The sequence below is a fragment of the Phaseolus vulgaris genome, chromosome 2 (assembly GCF_051622355.1).
Source record: "Phaseolus vulgaris cultivar YP4 chromosome 2, ASM5162235v1, whole genome shotgun sequence".
Lineage (NCBI taxonomy): Eukaryota > Viridiplantae > Streptophyta > Magnoliopsida > Fabales > Fabaceae > Phaseolus > Phaseolus vulgaris.
In genome coordinates, this window is record NC_143499.1 from 32016698 (window position 1) to 32029708 (window position 13011).

Below are 13011 nucleotides of genomic sequence, written 5' to 3' on the forward strand. Positions count from 1 at the left end.
TCTTTCTTGTATTCTTTCTTTAAGGTTCCAAAATGCGCAAAGTTCTTCCTTCGTTTACATCAGCTTCATCATGGTTCGAGGTGTACGCTTCCTTCTCCACATTCATCATGCTCATAAGAACTGCATTCTATGATCTCATACCCCACCAATTACGATCCTTCATTGTCTCAAATCTACAAGCCTTCTTCAATACCCAACCAAACAATCAAATATCTCTTAAAATCAACCAATTCTGGATCAATTGGAGTGAGGATAACAATGAACTTTTCCTTGCAGCGCAGGAGTACCTCCCCACTAGGATTACCCGAACCTACAAATCACTCAGAGTTTGCAAACTAGAAAATGAAAAGAACTTGAGTCTCGCAGTGGATGAAAGCGAAGAGGTGGTGGACGAATTTGAAGGCTCCAAGTTCACTTGGAAGCTGCGTAAGACTTCGGAGGAAAACTCTAGAGATTCCGGTAAGAAAGCCTTTGTACTAACCTTCAGCGAGAGCAACAGAGAGAGTGTGTTGGATCGGTATATCCCACACATTCTTAAAACATACGAGGCCATGAAAGCTGAGAAGAGGATTCTGAAAATCCATTCCAGTGAGGCTTATGGATGGACGGACAGGGAGTTATCTCATCCTGCCACATTCCACTCACTGGCCTTGGATTCCGAGTTAAAGCAAGCTATTGTTGATGATTTAGACCGGTTCCTGAAGAGGAAGGAGTTCTACAACAAGGTGGGAAAGCCTTGGAAACGTGGGTACCTGCTGTATGGTCCCCCTGGAACAGGAAAATCTAGTCTCATTGCAGCCATTGCCAATTACTTGAAATTCGACGTCTATGATTTGGAGCTATCTTCTATTCAATCTGATTCGGAGCTCATGCGTTCCATCAGTCATGTATCTGACAGTTCCATTCTGGTGATTGAAGACATAGATTGCAACAAAGAGGTGCATGTTCGATCAACCACGGATGACAAGGTATATTATATTTACATATACTTACATGTGTACGTGCCCCTTAAGTAAAGAAGTAAGTTTTGAAGTAATGAGAATGGTTTGTTAAATTAAAATTGAATCCGCAGGGTAATGGGAAGCTTAATCTGTCGAGTTTGCTGAATAACATAGATGGTTTAAGGTCAGGCGGTGGAGGGGGATGGGTTATAATATTCACTACTAACCACAAAGAGAAGATAGACCCTGCGTTGCTGCGCCCTGGTCGCATGGACATGCACATTCACTTGTCCTTTCTCACAGGTAAGGTGTTTCCAGTATTGGCTTCTAATTATTTGGGCATTCAAGGGCCTCATCCACTCTTTGAAGAGATCCAAGGATTGTTGGACAAAACACAAGTCACCCCTGCAGTGGTAGCAGAGCATCTCATCAGAAATGAGGACCCTGACCTTGCTTTGGAAGCACTTGTTCAATTTCTCAGAACAACAGTAGAAGGCCACCCAACTGAACTCTATTGAAAACCAAAATTCAGTTTCTGTTTGTATTTTTGTAATTCTTTTCAACTTAAAAGAGAGGTCAGAGAATAATACAAAATGATGCAATCAATTATCAATTATAATCTATATGAGAAATGTTCGTTTGCTTTCTTAAATTATAAGCTTACTTGTAAGAAAGTGCTGTATCACTTCAGCACGTATTTTTCTAGATGGTCATTGTTACTACAGAATCGGATAAACCTCTATAGTGTCTGTGTTCTCGCCTTCTCCTCCTATTTTATTGTTCTTCATTTTCGATATTTGGTGATCTCAACAAGTGTACCTATGATTACATTCTAATGTTGAAGTAAATTCTTACTAAAGTGAGAGAGTATATAGTAACAATAAAAGATTTATTATCTCTACTTTGGAGGTGATTACCTATTTATACTAATATCATTGCACTTACATTGACAAACAACTAGAGCAGGTTCATATAGGCTCTCACATCTTCTTAATCATGATTTATGGATTGTTTATGGTGTAATATTTGCTAATTACGTGATTAAGTTTACAATGTTAGTTATGGTAAGACCCGGTCAACATTTATTGGTGTATATTCGCTATAAAAAAAATAGTTTTAGTGACAAAAGGTTAGTGATAAATATAAGATTTGTCACTATTTATATATTATTTGTGACTATTTTCTTTTGTCATTAATATTGTTTATAATAGTGACAAAACTAAAAAATATCACAATAAGTATATTAAAATTAGTGAGATAAAATTTGTCATTATTTATCTATTATTTGTGACTACTCATTTTATTTGTCACAAATGTTATTCATAATAGTGACAAAATTAAGAAATTTCACAATAATTATATTAAAAGGTTAAGAACATGAATCATAAATAATTACTAAAAAAGATATAATAATTTTTTTTATTATAAGAATATAATTAATATAATTTTATTAAATATTTATAAATTAATAGTTATTTTTATCAATGATAAATTATTCATTATTACTCTGTTAAAATATGTCTCAATATTAATGTGTTATAAATTTATTTTTATATATTTAATAAAAAATTTACAAGTACATGTATTTATATTAGTGGTAAAAAATATTAAATTATGTTATTTTAAATTATGATTTTTTATAAGTTAATATTATTTTCATTTTATGATAATATAATTAATAGTGATAAGTATAAAAATAGTGACTATATTTTTAATTTGTCACAAAAAGTTAAAAAATAATTGTTTTACTTTAGATTTGAACTCAAAAATTTTTAGTGAAAGAAATTCATTATTTCCACTATAACACTTTAGAATTATCACAATATTTATATCAATAATAATATGTCATAAATTCATTCTTACAAAAAGCCTAACTCAATCCCATAAAACAGACTCTAATCTCTAGTCGATGTGGGATCTCCAACACAGCCCCCTCACGCCGAGACTGCCAACTCGTACGTGGGACTATATATTATGGGTGGTCCGATAGCGGCCCGATAGCGGGTGGCCTGATAAGCCCAACAAATACTCGCTAGGATAGGCTCGAAATGGCTCTGATACCATATTACGAAATGGACTTTAAGTCTAACTCAACCCCATAAAACCGGCTCATGAGGTTGAGGTTTGCACCCACTTATATACTATGAAAGACTCTAATCTCTAGTCGATGTGGGATCTCCAACAAATACCATATGATAAATTTATTTTTCTTTCAATAAAAATATAATTAATAAAAAATTTATTAAATTTTTATAAATTAATAATAATTATCTAATATAAAATCTTATATCATACTAATTTCATTATTATTATATCACTAGTAATTGTTAAACAATATTAAATTTTTTCTATTTTAAATTTGAACCCATAATATTTTATTAAAGAGACAATTTTACTTTCATTGTGTCACTTTACTATTACAATACTTATGTTGACACGATCGGTTGGTAACCGAGACCGAGTGACTGACTTGTCCGGTATCAACCGGTACATTAACAATTTAAGAAATTATACAATCAGAATTCATGAAATATAAAATAAGTAATTAAAAGTACATAATTCATCGGTCAACAATTTTTTTTAACTTTTCTTTTTAATTTAACACTCTTTTTATTTGATTATTTTCTTCTTTTTTCTTCATACTTTATAAATGATGTAGACTTATACTATTTATTAAATTTTATCTCTTTCTAAAACTAAATATAATTATAAGATAGAAATTATTAAGTACAAAGTTTGTTAAGGAATCAATCTCTATTTGTAAGCTTTTAGTTATAATTGGTTAAAATATTCAAAAATAAGTTTGAAACTTATAATTTGGTCAGTTATAACTAAATCCGTTATCATGATTGTCCTCCACATATGTTGAAAGAAGGTATATCTCCAAATATCTCAGAGTTAAGATACGAATAAAATGTTAGTATTTAGACTTATTATGAAAAAAATGCAATTATTCTTTTTGAAATTAAGTTTATCAATGTTGTCTTACAAAAATATGCAGTGAAGTTTGTCATTAAAATCATAATATATAATATACAATTATTTAATTGTAATTATTACTTTATTATGAATCTTATAATATATTTAAATAAATAATAAAATATGAATATAATTATAATTAAGTTAATATATAATCAACACTTATTGTTAAATAAAATAAGATAATTAAGTATTATTTTATTAAAAAGATATAAAAATGTGTCATTTATTAAAATAAAAAATTATAAATTTATTTTAAAAAATAAAAATATATAAGTTTTATTAAAAGATTATGAAAAATATTTTTTTTAAGAATATAAAAGTTTGAGTTACATTTAACATGATTTATAATGAGATAATTAGATTTTTTAAATTAAAATATTCATTTTTTAAAGTAAAATTGAATATGTAACTCTAAAATTAAACCTCTCCTCAACATTTCTCAAAGACTCATGTTTGTATGTTTGTGAATATCTAGAACTCAAACAATTATTTTCGTGATATGTCTAATCTGAATAATAATAATATTAATAAAATTAATAATATAAATGATATTAAATATATGAATAATTTTTATATTATTAATTATATTAATATTGATAATTATATTAATAAGTATAATAATAATCATAACATGACAACAAAACTTGATTGGTGTAATAAAGTTTCTTTGATCATTCAAGGAACTCTCGGTGCAACTTATATATATATATATATATATATATATATATATATAATAATTGTCAATAAAACCAAAGGATATTGTATTATTGTGAATATTTATATAACTAAAGTTAATTTTTCTTGTAGTGATTTTACAAAACACTAAGATCAAGGAAATTCTTTTGGTCTTTGTGGAGGTAGAGGTGGCATGTGCCTTCCTGTCTGTACAATCGTCGAAGGTGCTTATTTTGTTGTAAATCTCCTCTAGTTCCTCAAGTTGCACAAACATAGTGTTTCTTTGTCGTAATTCGTCTATGTTTGTTGCTAGTTTCTTGCAATGACTATTCGAGAAAGGTTCCAGCTTGAGCATTTTGACCATGTGGTGCATTACCATTTTGAGGCTTAGGTCTTAGATGTCGAGGCCCACTTTCCCAAAATGTTCCATGAATGCACATTGTAGAAGAGAAGGTTCCTTCGGAACACTTATTTATTTCTATTTGAGTATACTGGGTCTCTTTGTTTCATTTCCAAAAATTGATCTAATTTCTATTTGGAAATGAAAGAAAAGTGTGGGAATAAATATAAATGACAAAAAGATATTGGAACATAATTTTGGAAGAGATGATGGAAGCTGGAGTTCATTTTGGCCACGTTACTAGAAAATGAAATCCTAAAATGTCACCTTATATATCTACAAAGCGTAAGGGTATTCATATTACAAATCTGATTAGAACTGTTCAGTTTTTATCAGAATCTTGTGATTTAGTTTTTCATGTCGCAAGTGGGGCAAAACAATTCTTAATTGTTGGTACAAGAAAGAGAGCAGTTGATTCAGTATTGCGGGCTGCAATAAGAGCTCGGTGTCATTATGTTAATAAAAAATGGCTTGGTGGTATGTTAACGAATTGGTGTACTACAAAAACACGACTTCAAAACTTCAGGAACTTGAGAATGCAACAAAAGATGGGGAGATTCGATTGTTTTCCAAAAAAAGATGTCGCTATATTGAAGACACAAAGTCTCTCTCTCCAAAAGAGGTTAATGAAGAACTAGTTAAAATGAAAGATGAAAGAGAAAAGAGAAAATGAAAAAAATAGTGTTAAGAAAAGCCTTCTCATCTCCTCCAAAGAGGTCAAAAAGGTGTTGCAAATTCGTGGATGAATTCTCTCCCACCCGAAGAGCATGATGAAGACCTGAGAGATAGAGCATCCCTTGACCAAGCCCAACCTTCCAGAAGGATGACCCGAAGGGTGACTCGGAGTATGACATAAGATCCAGGGCTAGGTCAGGACCAACCACTAGCCCGTGCCTTATAGCCCATCATCCCTCAAAGGATCACCAGGAGCAGAGCCCAAGTAATGGGAGCTGAGCACCAACTAGTCTCTCTGTTTTTAATTTCAGTAGAATATGGTTCATATAGCATAAAAGAGGGGTGTACTTATCAAATTTGGCATGTGGCATGTCCATTAGGTTAGGAAGGTTGTCCTAACTTCTAGAAGCTAGGACTAGGGGCGACACTGACCAAGGTCAACACCCTAGGCCGCCCCTCTCTTCTTCCATTCTTACCCCTCATCCATCTTGTCAACCAGGACACCCCTCCCTATAAATAGGGTGCATTGCCTCAGGTATTCACATATTGAATTTGTTATAGTAAAGAAACTCACATTCTATTAGGAAGGCCATGACAATTTGATAGAAATTTTTTAAAATATTGTTTATCTTCCGAGGGCATAAGGTCATATTAAAGTCTCTCTCTACAAAAGAGGTTAATGAAGACCAAATTAAAATGAAAGAGAAGAGAGAAAATGAAAAAAAGAGTGTTAAGAAAAACCTTATTATCTCATCCAAAGAGGTAAAAAAGGTGTTGCAAATTCATGAACAAATTCTCTCCCATCCGGAAAGCATGATGAAGACTCGAGAGATAGAGGTAATTCAACATATTTTATTTTTAAATTTTTAATTATTATTTACAAATATTCTTTTATGTCCATTTTTATAATTATTATTGACAATTATTATTAAAGTTAAAACTAAATGACAAAAAAGTTTTAACCAGTACACCAATTAAATTTTGTTGTCATATTATAATTATTATTATAATTATTAGTATATTTATCAATATTAATATAATTAATAATATAAACATTATTAATATTATTCATATATTTAATATCATTCATATTATTACTTATTATTATTATTATTCAAAATTAATAACATTATTAATTATTATAATAATGTTATGAATATTATTTATATTATTAATATTATTATTGCTAATATTATTAATTTTATTCATATTATTAATATAATTAATACTATTAATATTACTAATACTATTAATATTATTAATAATATTATTATTTATATTATTATATTTATGTTATTTATATTATTATCTTAATATTATTAATTTTATAATATTAATAATATGTATAACTATTACTTATGATTATTATTATTATTATTTATTACGAATATTAGTCATGATTTTATAATTATTCATATTATAATAATATTTTTAATATTATGTATATAATTATTATGATAATATATGGTAGGTAATAGAGATAAAATAATAAAATAAATATTAATATATGGAGAGAATTGATAAGCACTAAAAGATTAGTTAAAGTGTGAAATCTCTTATTGTCAGATCTCAAATCTCCCATCTCTTTTTTTTTTTTTTCCTTTTCTTTCTTTCTCTCTCTCTTTTCTCTTCCGTGATTCGTCATTTTCTAATTCTAGTCACACACTGCAGTTGCTCAGGAGTTAGACTACATTTCTATCTGATCAGATTTTCAAACAGAGTAAGTTAATTTTTACTATAAAAATCTCTTATTCTTTGTTTTTCTCTCTATGATTAGTTGAGAAAAGTGTTTTTCTAAACTTATTAAACTCATACTAAAATTTGGATAACTTACTCTAAATTCCTAAATTTTTTAGTAATGGTTTGATCTGGAATTTCATTTCTACGGATCAAATTTTAAAACAGAATAACTTCATCTTTTAAATTAAAAAAATCACATTAACTATTTCTTCTCTTAAAATTAAAAAAGTCAAATATATTTTTTTATATCTATTTACATCATATAAATACTTTAAAGTAATGACCTATATGACATTAGATAGCCACTGGACAAAATTTATGCCAGTACAGATTAGAAAGGGACTATAACTAAGCGAAAATGATTTTCCACGTTCCACTTCGTTACCTAACAAACGAATATCCTTATACTTTTCCTTCACCTAGAATTTTATATTCTGAGTTTTAGTTTATTTACATAATATTATTAAATGGACATTCATTCTAAAAAACCCATTAAAGATATTATTATTGTTAACATTTTAAGTTGAATCTGAGTAAGAATGAGTTTAAATAGTAGTATATGAAAACGAAGATCCACCTATTTATTGTTGTAAGATTTTTTATTGAAAGTGACTTCAGTGTATGACTTATTAATTTTAAATTTTGAATCCTCCCGTTTTCTCTCAGAAAAAATTGAGGATTATTATTATTATTATTGTTATATGAATTTTTGTATCTTATATAGTTTTTTTTTTCTTGTCTCTTTTTTCATTTTCATCCGTCCCTTTATGTATTGCGCACTTATTGTTTACATGTCTGATTGCAAAGCATTATTTTGCCTTCAATGTCCTTTTTGATTTTTGTGTCTCAATTTCTTCTGCTTTTGAAAAAAAGGATTGTAGACGTGTTTCTGTCTCCTTTTGATAATAGGTTGGGAAGGGAAAGTCTACTTTGCTTAGTACAATGTGACGGAACAAATTTTGAGATACCAAACAGCAATGCTAAGTTAGTATAGTCCACAGCGACGGCTCAGAATTAAAGTTCTAAACATTTCATTTATTGCAACTTTTCATGATCTTTTAAGTTTCAAAGAAACATCCCTTCATTTGCCATTCCGTCATATATGCCTAGAAGTTTCTTCCATAAGTAAGGTAAATTTCTAAGAATTGTAATGAAGAAAAGTGAGTATGATGAGAATCACTCCTAAACTCGGAATTGTGCAAAACTTTTTACACCCTAATTAGTTATATTGTTATTGGAGAGTCAATGAGTCGATGGTTGTTTCTTAGAATATACATCTGAAATTATTTGTGTACGGAAGCATCCTTTTACGTTTTGAGAAAAACAAAAAGCATTACACTATAGTACTCCAAAAAATTCTTAAATAAAAAGTCTGTGGTATGCTTCCTTCACTCTGTCACTCTGTTTTATTAATTGGTAGAACATGTCTTGTAGCTTATATTTTATCATTTCATTTAAAGTTTAACGTTGTAATAACATATTCCTAGTGATTCATTGGATTTGGTATAGATAGACTTACGTGGATGTCATGATGAGAAAGAAAAGGGTCTCACTCTCACACTTTTTTCTTGTTATTTATACTTGGTTTCTGGGACTCCTAGTGACTCTATCTAGCTTCCAAACTGCAGCATAAACCACCACCCATTCATTTCACCATGAGATCTTCTATGGGTACTTTCTCTTCCTCATTTACAAATGTTCGTTCCGCCTCATCATGGTTCGAGTTGTACGCTGCTTTCTCCACGTTCATTATGCTTCTGAGAAGCGCAATCAACGATCTCATACCCCAACAAGTTCGCTCTTTCGTACACTCGAAACTAAAGGCTTTCTTCACAAGCCGTCAAAAAAGCAACGTTGTCTCAATTCAGGTGGCTGAACTTTGGGATGGCCACACCAACCAACTCTTCCAAGCCGTTCAAGAGTATCTCCCGACAAGGATCTCCCAGTCTTACAAATCCCTCAAAGTTGGGAAACTTCCAAAGCACAAGAACATACTAATGGCAGTGGATGGAAAACAGGAGGTGGTGGATGAATTTGAAAACATCACGCTCAAATGGAAGCTGGTTGAGCAAAGCTCCCGAAAAGACTCTGATAATCGAGACCCTCTTCGTCCTCGCAAGTCAACGGGTTTCGAGAGGGAGTCGTTTTATCTAACCTTTGATGAGAAGCATCGAGATGTGGTCATGAACAAGTATCTCTTGCACGTTCTGAACGCATACCAGGAGATGCAAGCAAAGCAGAGAACCATCAAGATCCATTCCATTGGTGGTGGAAGATGTTGGCAGAAAAGTGACTTAACTCATCCAGCATCGTTCAAGTCGCTTGCATTGGATCCAGAGCAAAAGCAGGGAATCATTGATGATTTGGATAGGTTTTTGCGGAGGAAGGAACTGTACAAGAAGGTGGGGAAGCCTTGGAAACGTGGCTACCTCTTGTATGGTCCCCCAGGAACAGGAAAATCTAGCCTTATTGCTGCTATGGCCGATCACTTGAAGTTTGATGTCTATGATCTGGAACTAACCTCTGTGTTTTCTAACTCAGACCTCATGCGAACCCTGAAGGAGACATCTAACCGCTCCATCATCGTCATCGAAGACATCGACTGCAACAGAGAGGTGCATGTTCGATCAAAACCAAAAGCCTTTTCAGATTCCGATTCCGATTCCGACAACGACCACAAGCATGTACAGGTTTATTTTCTAAATTACTACTTTCCCCTTTTATTTCTTTAAAACTGTTTGTTTTTTTGTTCAGAAAATGACTCACTAACTATCATTGCGTAGATTAAGACAAACAGGTTTACTCTGTCGGGTCTGCTTAACTACATGGATGGGTTGTGGTCAAGTGGTGGAGAGGAGCGGATTTTAGTCTTCACAACCAATCACAGAGAAAGAATTGACCCTGCGTTGCTGCGCCCTGGTCGTATGGACATGCACATTCACTTGTCCTTCCTCACAAGCAAGGCCTTTCGAATTCTAGCTTCCAATTACTTAGACGTTGAAGGAGATCATCCACTCTTTCAACAAATTGATGATCTGTTGGAGAAAATACAAGTAACCCCTGCAGTGGTAGCAGAGCAACTAATGAGATATGAGGATCCTGACGTTTGTTTGGAAGAACTTGTTCAATTTCTCCAACAAAAGGCCAAGGAAAGCCTCCCTTTAGACTAGCCATGTTTTAGAGTCTTCTCAACTCTACCATCACTCGGATAAGATGCAGAACAAAAATTAGTGCTTTTTTGTTCTGTAGTCTTTAGATGGGTACTTATGTCTTGAATTGTTGTTTAAAATTCAATGCAAAAAAGATTTGAAGATTCTAATTAATCTATAATCTATAAGCCAACAAGACTGTAATTAAGCCAACAAGGAAGATCCAATAGCAGTTTTCGCTAATTTTTTGTTATTTGGAGGTGGTACCGAGTAACTGACATGGTGTTTGTTTAGGTATTACAAAAGGCAAAGTTTCTTATTATCATTTTGTCTTTTTCGTTTGTTTGTATATCATTATTACTGGTTTTAAAGTATGTTGCAACGCAAAGTTTGGGCTGGTCATGCACTCCGCTTAGTGATCAAAATCATTGGGTGGAACGATGATTTTAGTCCGTTGATCCTCTTATGCTCTGTCTTTCTCGAAGATCGATGTAAAGTATGGAGGAGTGTGTCATCATCACGCAACAGGTGTTTCGTCTACAAACTTGTTGTCCACATCCATTTTTGTGGGATGGAGAATGTCTCAGGATATGAAGAGGTCTTACGGTGAAATCTGCAAAACACACTTATTGTTGTATTCTACATGAAAAAGGCATAAGCATTTATGGAAAATCTACAAAACACCATGCACATATTTGATTTCATCAACTAATGATGGATACATATTGTATGGACAGAAATACAAAATGAAAAAGCATATTACACACTTCATTTTAAACCCTCTTATTTACCTTTATGTAAGAAAAATGATAGTTTGAAATTATATAAAACAAAACACTCATGTTTTATAACCTATTTTAACAATATAATAATATTTATTAATATTTTATATTAAAATAAATGTGATTAAAATAAGAAAAATGATTATTTAACGATCCTTATAGTTATATATAATTCTTAATGTGATGGGTTTAGAAATAAATATACATAATAATAGAGTAAGTTTGGAATTAAATGATATGAAAAAATATTAAAATGATAATATTAGAAGTGGTAATGTAGTTGTTTAAAAAATATGAGTTGTAAACGTATTATTATCCTTAAAATAATAATATGTTGAGTTGTAAAGTAGGAGTATTTTTTTTTTTTTTGAGTATGACACTCCTTATAAATACAATATCACTAATTTCTCTATGTTTTTTTTCTTAAAGATTAAGAACGTATTTAAAAAAAAAAATACTTTCACCCATAGACACATGAAAATCAACAGCAAAATAAATTATTGAATAAAAAGTATTTTAAAGTACACCATTTGTCATATATTTTTGTTCAGTGAGATATTTTGTCACTGAAACGAAAGTTCACTTTATAGATTAAAAATAAAAGGAATGATTTGTTAACAAACGATGACACATTTTGTAAGGAAAAAATAAGTTGATTACATGCTCTAAAAGAAAAAAAAGTTACCGAGAGACTTTCATCTTAAAGCATCAAAAAGTTTTACTCCTTTTTTGTGCTCCAAATGTTTTAGAATAACTAATATCTCATTCATTTATGTAGGATATAATGGACCTTAATTATATATAGTCTTCATTATATTTTAATATATTTTTATTTTACAATTCTTGTATTCTTCCTTTAAGCTTCATATGCATGGTTTGATCTTCCATGTTTTATTGCAAAAATATTTTCAAAACTGTACACATAGGGTTAAATTAAAAGAACAAGTGTTACCATCGACATTATTTCATAATCAAAATATGTTGCTCAATGTTAAAATCGTAAAATATCAAATTTTTAAAGAACGAAAATCTACCGGCATAGGTTGAAGGGCTCATATAGTACCCCTGTGACTAGACGTACAATTGTTGATGTGTCAGTGATTTTCAGTGATTTTCTGATTACTTCAAGTATCATTCTTCAAATGTTGATGTTCGGCCGGTCGAGGGTTATCTGCAAAAGGTACTATGACGCTCAAGTAAATGTTTTGGCTTAAGAGTGTATTCTAATAAAATGGTAAAAGTATACCTTACTCTTTCACAGAGGGCTCTATTTATAGTATTGGCATATGGGCCTTGACCCTCAGGGGTCGAATATCAGTTTATGAACTGATGCATAGTAGTTCCTTGATACTAGGAACGTGTATCTTTCAATTAATAAATTATTCTCGCATATTGATGACTTTTTACGGCAAGTGCACCGCGTTTGTCAGAAGTAATAATTGTCCCTAAGGACAGATATCGATCCCACAAAGAACAGTGAATTATCGAGTACAATATTCGCTAAATTTAACAACAGAACAATAAAAAAGAGTTTGAAGTGATTATGTTGGCACTGATCAATAAGAAAACAAACAAAGAATTAGTTGCTTCCATTGGAAAAATTGGGATTAAGTTTCATCTCTCTCACACTCATGTATTTTGATTAGCATGTTAATATTAAGTTCTTT

The 13011-nt window shown here is 31.1% G+C and overlaps 2 protein-coding genes across 2 annotated transcripts; both read left to right on the plus strand.

Annotated features, from left to right (window-relative positions):
- On the plus strand, positions 1-1683 carry LOC137809706 (AAA-ATPase At2g18193). The gene is made up of 2 exons (XM_068610801.2): positions 1-968; positions 1073-1683. Exons 1-2 carry the CDS (start codon positions 33-35, stop codon positions 1457-1459), a joined length of 1323 nt encoding a protein of 440 aa, XP_068466902.1. The 5' UTR covers positions 1-32; the 3' UTR covers positions 1460-1683.
- A 6857-nt stretch (positions 1684-8540) lies between these two features.
- LOC137811494 (AAA-ATPase At3g50940) lies at positions 8541-10736 on the plus strand. Its single transcript, XM_068613275.2, has 2 exons — positions 8541-10103; positions 10197-10736. The coding sequence occupies exons 1-2, from the start codon at positions 9069-9071 to the stop codon at positions 10581-10583; spliced, it is 1422 nt and encodes a 473-aa protein (XP_068469376.1). The 5' UTR covers positions 8541-9068; the 3' UTR covers positions 10584-10736.
- Positions 10737-13011: the final 2275 nt, after the last annotated feature.